The sequence below is a fragment of the Tupaia chinensis genome, unplaced genomic scaffold, assembly GCF_000334495.1.
Source record: "Tupaia chinensis unplaced genomic scaffold, TupChi_1.0 Scaffold145907_1, whole genome shotgun sequence".
Lineage (NCBI taxonomy): Eukaryota > Metazoa > Chordata > Mammalia > Scandentia > Tupaiidae > Tupaia > Tupaia belangeri.
In genome coordinates this window covers 1,288,423-1,296,233 of record NW_006205765.1, presented here as the reverse complement: position 1 = coordinate 1,296,233, position 7,811 = coordinate 1,288,423, and the positions used below count along the sequence as shown (strand labels likewise).

The 7,811-nt window shown below is 56.1% G+C and overlaps 2 protein-coding genes across 6 annotated transcripts in view; one reads left to right on the top strand and one right to left on the bottom strand.

Annotated features, from left to right (window-relative positions):
• STK16 (serine/threonine kinase 16) overlaps positions 1–3,537 on the top strand; it is a 4,391-nt gene extending 854 nt beyond the window's left edge. For 2 of the 4 annotated variants that reach the window (XM_006168630.3, XM_014584223.2), the window contains exons 3-8: positions 1,300–1,519; positions 1,771–1,904; positions 2,068–2,188; positions 2,309–2,404; positions 2,800–2,921; positions 3,071–3,209. In XM_006168630.3, coding sequence (XP_006168692.1) covers positions 1,300–1,519; positions 1,771–1,904; positions 2,068–2,188; positions 2,309–2,404; positions 2,800–2,921; positions 3,071–3,209 — 832 coding nt within the window. Of the gene's footprint in view, positions 1–1,299; positions 1,520–1,770; positions 1,905–2,067; positions 2,189–2,308; positions 2,405–2,799; positions 2,922–3,070 lie in introns of all 4 variants that reach the window. The other 2 variants (XM_006168631.2, XM_027768350.1) reach the window with 2 other exon arrangements.
• A 1,404-nt stretch (positions 3,538–4,941) lies between these two features.
• The window catches only part of LOC102496008 (tubulin alpha-4A chain), a 3,759-nt gene continuing 889 nt past the window's right edge, over positions 4,942–7,811 (bottom strand). The window contains exons 1-4 of one of the 2 annotated variants that reach the window (XM_014584222.2): positions 7,423–7,511; positions 6,646–6,868; positions 6,203–6,351; positions 4,942–5,986 (exon numbers count right to left, since the gene is read on the bottom strand). In XM_014584222.2, the coding sequence (XP_014439708.1) occupies positions 5,015–5,986; positions 6,203–6,351; positions 6,646–6,826 (1,302 nt within the window). In that variant the 5' untranslated portion in view covers positions 6,827–6,868; positions 7,423–7,511 and the 3' untranslated portion in view covers positions 4,942–5,014. Of the gene's footprint in view, positions 5,987–6,202; positions 6,352–6,645; positions 6,869–7,422; positions 7,512–7,811 lie in introns of those variants that run through there. The other variant, XM_006168623.3, reaches the window with a different exon arrangement.

The following is a 7,811-nucleotide window of genomic DNA, read 5'->3' as shown; positions in this document are numbered from 1 at the left end:
GGATGGCCACGCCACAACCCCTTCTCCTCCATTCTCCTCTTGGGATCTTGGGCACGCACGCACATGTGCCGGGCGTGAGTTTAAGCCACGGGGTCGGGTACTTGAACCGCGAGTGACTACATGGGAGTCCAGCGACATAGCCATTATGCTAACTGCTGGTCCCGACAATTTTTCTTTTTTAAAGTAATTTTATTTATTGCTTTAATTTTGACCAGAGAGGGAGAAAGTAAGCTGCCGGCTCCAAACTGGAATCATGGTTGGCCATGTGAGAATCCAGCACCTTAACCACCCACCATGCCACCTGCCGGCCCCAGGGAAAGAAGGGTTTTATCTGCATCCTGTAATTCAGCTGACAGCTTAGCTTCCTGGTAGTCAAGAAAGTGAAACTGGAGCCAGGCTTTCTAGATCTGTCTGCCCTGGTTTCTTCATCTGCTTAGTAGAGGTGATTAACATGCTTCCCTAATGGCGTTGTGAGAATTCAATGAGAATAGTGTGTATAAAACGTCTCACCCAGTGCAGGTTTTTTTTTTTTTTTTGGAGAGATTTTCACTGTAGGGCGCTCGCCAGACAGACAGAGAGAGACACAGAGACAGAAAGCGAGAAACCACCCCCCAGGGGGGATGGTCACGCCGCAATCCCTTCTCCTCCATTCTCCTCTCGGGATCTTGGGCACGCACGCACATGCGCCCGGCGTGAGTTTTAAGCCACCGGGTCCGGGACACAAACCGTGGTCGACTATGTGGGAGTCCAGCAACATAGTCATTACGCTAACTGCTGGTTCCCACAGTGCAGGGTTTGTAAGCACTTGGTGAATATTGGCTATTGACTTTTTGTTTATTGAGCATATAGAGAGCACTGCTATGACCACAGGATCTCAGAAGATTTCTATGTATCTGGTTGTTGTGTTATACACTCACCAGAGAGAAAGAAAGGGAGAAAGCACACCCCAATGGGACATGGTCATGCCACAGTCCTTTCTCCATTTCTGCATCCTGTCTGGATTTGGGGCATGCATGCATGCATACCTAATGTGTTTTTCAAGCTGCCTGGGCAGGATTTGAACTGCAATCCATATGGGATCTGGCTCCCTCAGCCACTAGGCTATGGGGCTAGCCCTAGTGTCTCTGCCCTTGAGCCAGAGTGTAATGATCTTCACATTTCCTTTAGAGCTCTTGGGAGGAAGGGTTTCTGCTGAATTACTAGATAGGAGCGACATCACCCCTCCCCTCAGGGAGTTCCTGTGAATCCAAGCGGTGTGGGAGATGACCATGGCCCTTCACTGACCCCTTTGGCCCACAGTGGGTTCAGCTATGTGGACCTAGTGGAGGGGTTACATGATGGACACTTCTACGCCCTGAAGCGAATCCTGTGTCACGAGCATCAGGACCGGGAGGAGGCCCAGCGAGAAGCGGACATGCATCGCCTCTTCCACCACCCCAACATCCTTCGCCTCGTGGCTTACTGTCTGAGGGAGCGGGGTGCCAAACATGAGGCCTGGCTGCTGCTACCCTTCTTCAAGGTCAGCAAGACTCCTGTTATGGAGGGGGTTGCAGCAGAGCAACCTGACAAGGGCTGTGTGAGCATCAAGGATGGTTAGGAAGCAGGGGCCATGTCCTGGGATCGGCCACTTCTGGTTTGGGGTTTAGGAGAGCCCAAGGGTGACTGTGGGGTCTGAGCCGTGTTTGGTGAAAGGGCTGATAGACTTTGATGTAGGAAAGTGATCTAGTCCAGTCTCAGAGGCACCCAAACCATCTCCAACTTGTGTTGCAGAAAGGTACACTGTGGGAGGAGATAGAGCGGCTGAAGGACAAAGGCAGCTTCCTGACTGAGGAGCAGATCCTTCAGCTGCTGCTGGGCATCTGCAGAGGCCTTGAGGCCATTCACACCAAGGGCTATGCCCACAGGTCAGTGGCAGGGCCCTGTACATGTGCAGGGGTGAGAGGTAGAGCCTCCAGAAATGGGAGGTCTCTGCTGTCCTCTCAGGAAACCGTTTTCATAATCCTTTTACTCCGAGGTTGCAGTCTGGCTGTGCAGGGCTGCTCATAGGGCATTTCCACTTCCCTACAGGGATCTGAAACCCACCAATATCTTGCTTGGAGATGAGGGGCAGCCAGTTTTAATGGACTTGGGGTCCATGAATGAGGCATGCATCCACGTGGAGAGCTCCCGCCAGGCCCTGACCCTGCAGGTGAGTCTCCAGGTTCCTTTGTCCACCTGGTCCCCTGCCTCACCTTTTGGTGCATGCTCCAGTTTGGTCACATGACCATAGCCTGTGCCCTACTTTTGAGTCCTGGGGCCACTGTTCCAGGACTGGGCAGCCCAGCGGTGCACCATCTCCTACCGGGCCCCGGAGCTCTTCTCAGTGCAGAGCCATTGTGTCATCGATGAGCGGACTGATGTCTGGGTGAGGAGCACGTGGGGGAGGGTGCGGCTCTGTCCCTACCGCGAGGTACAGGAGGTCTTTGGTTTCTGTTGCATGGGGCCCAGGAACCACAGTGTGTCCCCATTCCCCTCAGCTTCCTTCCTGGGAACTGTCACTGATACTGTACGCAATTGCACAGGAAATGGTTTAATCCCAGTCCCTGAACAGGGTGGGTACAGCTGTGTCGGTGCTGAAGGCAGTGGCTAAGCAAGGGCTACAGAGGCCTCCAGCTAACTGGCCGTTTCTCTAGGTCCTGGTGGTGCCATGTGGCTGATGTCTGCATGTTCTTTTTGGCTTATGTAGTCTCTTTTCACCACAGAAGAGGAAAATGTCACTTCTGTTGGTCCCCTTCCAGGGACTGACCAATCTATGCTCAGTCCCTAGGCTGTGTGCTGTATGCCATGATGTTTGGGGAAGGCCCTTACGACATGGTGTTCCAGAAGGGTGACAGTGTGGCCCTTGCTGTGCAGAACCAGCTCAGTATCCCGCAAAGTCCCAGGTGAGCAATTGGGAGATATGGGGGGCCTGGAACACTGGCGAGGACTCCATGGTGTCAAATTGGGGTCTTCACAAGGGGCTCAGGTCAGTGGCAGGGCCATGCACAGGTGCTGGGGCAGCCTCAGTCACCCTGCCCTCCTCCCTGTACAGGTACTCTTCAGCGTTGCGGCAGCTGCTGGCCTCGATGATGACTGTGGACCCCCAGCAGCGCCCTCACATTCCTCTCCTCCTCAGTCAGTTGGAGGCCCTGCAGCCCCCAGCTCCTGACCAGCACACTACCCAAATCTGAAGACCAGTGGCCATGTTGAAGTGGCTTCTTGTGCCTTGGAAAAGGGGCTCCATTCCTCACCGGACGCATCATCAGTCCTTTCCCGGACTTTCTTACAGTTTAGGGTAGGGGGCTGGGGAAAGTCACCCCAGTCCTGCATCTGCTCTTCTGCCCTCGTAGCTGCAGGAGCAACACCTGGGCAAGGAGCCTGAGGGTAGGGTGCAGGAAAGGGAAACCGAGGGCATGTGGTGGATGGCTCTGAGCGGGTCGCTGAGCTCACATCATGTTCTGTCTCCACATGGGGGCAGGAGAGTGTGTAAACAATAAAGTGGAAGCAGGTCAGTGCGGATCTGTGTTCTGGAGTGGTGCGAGGTACACACAGCCCAGGGTGGCTGTTTCTAAGAGAACAGCCTGAGAAGAGGCACTGGTGTGGAGTCAGCAGTGACGTGACTTCATTCCCCGCAGAAGGAGGCAGCTGTCCTGATCCTAGCTATGGCTGGGTGCTAGTGGGCAGTTCTAGTCAAAACCTTAGAGCTGCTGAGGCTTGATCTGACTTCTTTCCACTGTGCCAAGGACTGGGAGCAGGGCTTCCCTAAAAGCACACTCAGCTAGTTCTTTCCTCCCTTCATTGCCAGGGGTGGGTCGCTTAGTCAGAGCAGCCCAGCCGGTTTGCCAGGCAAAGGCCTCTGGGTGGAGACACCGGAGGAAGCTTTGGGACAGCTCCATAACAGGTCTCCCATCCCCAGCCTGGGGCCTAGGGGAGTGGACGTGGCAGCCATTTTGGCCGCATCTCCCTGATGGCTCCCGCTCACACATGGTTAATGATTAATGAGGTTAGCATGGTGTGGCAGTATCCAGCTGCCACTTCCTGTCTGCTCTGCTGAGTAAACATGGGCCCTGCCTTAGCTGGGCTTGAAACCTGTTCCCCAGGGAAGGACACTGCGTCCCTGAATCACCAGGGAGGAAAGGCAAGGGCAGGGTTGGCATCTCCTTCTGAGATCGATGCTCCCCCTGCACGCCCACCCCCCCCTCCACGCTGACGTCAGCATGGGTCCTGGGGTGCCTATTAGCAAAGTTGAAATTTTCTCCAGGGCCCTGGCAGGAGGCCCCACCAGCTAGCATGGAGGCTGAGGCCAGAAAGAAAGCACAAACAGAGGAGACGACCTGACTTTTAATGGCACACCCCAGCCCCAGCCAAGCGGTCAGACAGACAGTAAGCTATGCAAAGCTGCTGGAGGGGCAGGGGCACAGACAACCGGAGATCGCTCTCACTCCCTCCCATCCCCCAAGCTATGGCATGACTCCATGGCCAGGAACCCTGGGCCAGGCCAGCCCTGTTCTCAAACCCTCATCAGGCAGAGCAGCCTGGGCCAAGTCTTGCTTCCAGAGCTGGTGAATGTAGAAGCGGCAGGAAGAATAGCGTGGCAAGCAGTCCAGCTCCAACTCCAACACAGAAACTGCCGGACTTGACCTCCCACTTGGAAAGGAAGGAGAGACTTGTATCCTTCAATAGTTTGTGGCAGGACAGGTCCAGGATTTGATCCTCATTCCCTCCCTACCCTGGGTGTCCCTGGGACCTTACACCCAGGTCCCTGGGGTCAGGCTTCCTGGGCCTGGCAAGGGCCCCTTGGCAGATCTCCCCTTCATGGAAGGAAAAAGGGTCACGAGCAGCAAATATGGCAGAAGCAGCAGCAGCAGCAGCAGCACAAAGGGGAAGGCAGCAGGAGCTCGGGCACTCACAGAGGAAACAAGAAACCGTGCACGGAGACTGTTTATTTCGAAAGGATTTTGCAATAAACATAGTGAACAGGCTCCAGCCAGTTGTTCTATTCTTCTCCCTCATCCTCGTCCTCATAGGAGTCGATGCCCACCTCCTCGTAATCCTTCTCCAGGGCAGCCATATCCTCCCGGGCCTCGGAGAACTCCCCCTCCTCCATGCCCTCACCCACATACCAGTGCACAAACGCCCTCTTGGCGTACATCAGGTCGAACTTGTGGTCCAGGCGGGCCCAGGCCTCGGCAATAGCGGTTGTGTTGCTCAGCATGCACACGGCACGCTGCACCTTGGCCAGGTCACCCCCAGGCACCACGGTGGGCGGCTGGTAGTTGATACCGACCTTGAAGCCCGTGGGGCACCAGTCCACAAACTGAATGCTGCGCTTGGTCTTGATGGCGGCGATGGCGGCGTTGACATCCTTGGGCACCACGTCTCCGCGGTACAGCAGGCAGCAGGCCATGTACTTGCCGTGCCGGGGGTCGCACTTCACCATCTGGTTGGCAGGCTCGAAGCAGGCGTTGGTGATCTCCGCCACCGACAGCTGCTCGTGGTAGGCCTTCTCTGCAGAGATGACGGGGGCGTAGGTGGCTAGGGGGAAGTGGATGCGCGGGTAGGGCACCAGGTTGGTCTGGAACTCTGTCAGGTCCACGTTCAGGGCCCCGTCGAAGCGCAGGGAAGCTGTGATGGATGAGACGATTTGGCTGATGAGGCGGTTGAGGTTGGTGTAGGTCGGGCGCTCGATGTCCAGGTTGCGGCGACAGATGTCATAGATGGCTTCGTTGTCCACCATGAAGGCACAGTCTGAGTGCTCCAGGGTGGTGTGGGTGGTCAGGATGGAGTTGTAGGGTTCCACCACGGCGGTGGACACCTGCGGGGCTGGGTAGATAGAGAACTCCAGCTTGGATTTCTTGCCATAATCGACGGAGAGCCGCTCCATCAGGAGCGAGGTGAATCCAGAGCCGGTGCCGCCTCCAAAGCTGTGGAACACCAGGAAGCCCTGAAGGCCCGTGCACTGGTCGGACTGAAAGGCAAGGGAAAAAAAAAGCAACGTAGGTACAAGGTCTGAGGAACTGTCTTTTCTTACTCCCTAAAGCCCCAAATCTGAGAAGTCAGGGCCAAGACTAATGACTATTCTGGAAAGTGTAGTTAGAGATGACCCCCTGAAGGGATCGAATAAAACATTCCTAGCCATTAGCATAATCTCAAAAGGTCCCTCCCTTCCCTGTCAAATGCTCACCAGCTTGCGGATGCGGTCCAGCACAGGGTCGATGATCTCCTTGCCAATGGTATAGTGTCCGCGGGCATAGTTATTAGCCGCATCCTCTTTCCCAGTGATGAGCTGCTCTGGGTGGAAGAGCTGGCGGTAGGGGCCATTTCGGATCTCATCTGGAAGCGCATAAAGCACATTGTCAGGACAGAACCCACAAGGCTCCCTCAGCAGGGACCTCCTCCCCAGGGGGTTGCTGCAGCAGATGCAGAGAGCAGCACATCCTTCTGCCAGCTGAGATAACCACCCCCCTCCCAGACCTGCTGCCCAGGAAAGCCCAAGATCAGCTTGCCTTTTCAACTTCAGATAGGACTAGGCATGTTCAGGGTTCGGAAAGCCAGGTCTAGACACCCTCTCTCCAGTCACGCTCCATCGCTACCCCACCCCCCAGTTTTGCCCCCTTTTCCTCTCACCAATTACAGTGGGCTCCAGATCCACAAAAACTGCTCGGGGAACATGTTTTCCAGCACCAGTTTCACAAAAGAAGGTGGTGAAGGAGTCGTCCCCTCCACCAATGGTCTTGTCACTGGGCATCTGCCCGTCGGGTTGAATCCCATGTTCCAGACAGTAGAGCTCCCAGCAGGCATTGCCCATCTGGACACCTGCCTGCCCCACATGGACTGAAATGCATTCACGCTAAGAGAGAGACGGAGGGGGGAACACAGCATAAGCCCAACATCCCCACATTTGAACCCTGTATGAGCCACTCTCCCCCCTACCCCCTACCAGCCAGGATGACTCAGATGGCAAGAGGGGAGACTTGGGCTGGGGAGAGGTCCAGAAGACACTGGCAGCCTCCACTCCCCCAGCTCCCCTGCACAGGACTCCCCGGCTGGAGACACCCAGCAAGGCAGGGCAACCCCTTAGCCTGCTGCTCAGTGGGGGGAGGGTTGTCAGGTGAGAGCCACGGGCACCACATGACCCTGCTCCATTCACAGGACATTCAGGGAGGACAGAGAGGGCACAGACACTGCAGTGACTGAGACAACGATAGCTGCTCCAGATCCCCACGCCCAGGAAACCCAGCTTTCCCAAGAACCTGAGGGAGCAAAAGGTCTCTCAGAGCTGTGACTTTGTGGCCTTTGCTTTGAGGATGAACAACTGGAATTAAGTACGACCCTACCTCCCTTTCTTTCCTGCCAGCTTTCCGATCTGGCCACGCTGGCCATCAGGATGCCTCCTCCCCTCACCTTTAAGTCCCATCTGGCTCTGGGGATCAATCCGGTCTGCTTCCTCTCCCCACCTCCACCCGCGCACTCTGGGTGTCTTCGCCACCTTCACCGTCAGCCCTCACGGAAATAGCAGCGATAAAGCTGGTAAGCGCAGGCTGCAGGGGCGGGCGGTAGGGTTGTGGGCACTGGGGCACTCTGGCTGCCATAGGCTCCATTTCTGCCAGTCCGAAATTAACCCCTAATGCACCGAAGTCTGCAGGCGCCCCTCCCTTCCCACACCGAAATGGCGGGGCGACGGTTTCCAAATACCCAGAAAAGGAAGCGGAACCTGTGGTGAGGCCCCAGAGGTAACCCGCCTTGCCCTGGGCAGAGTGAGCGCCATCCTGAACCCCGGCCCTACGTCCGCT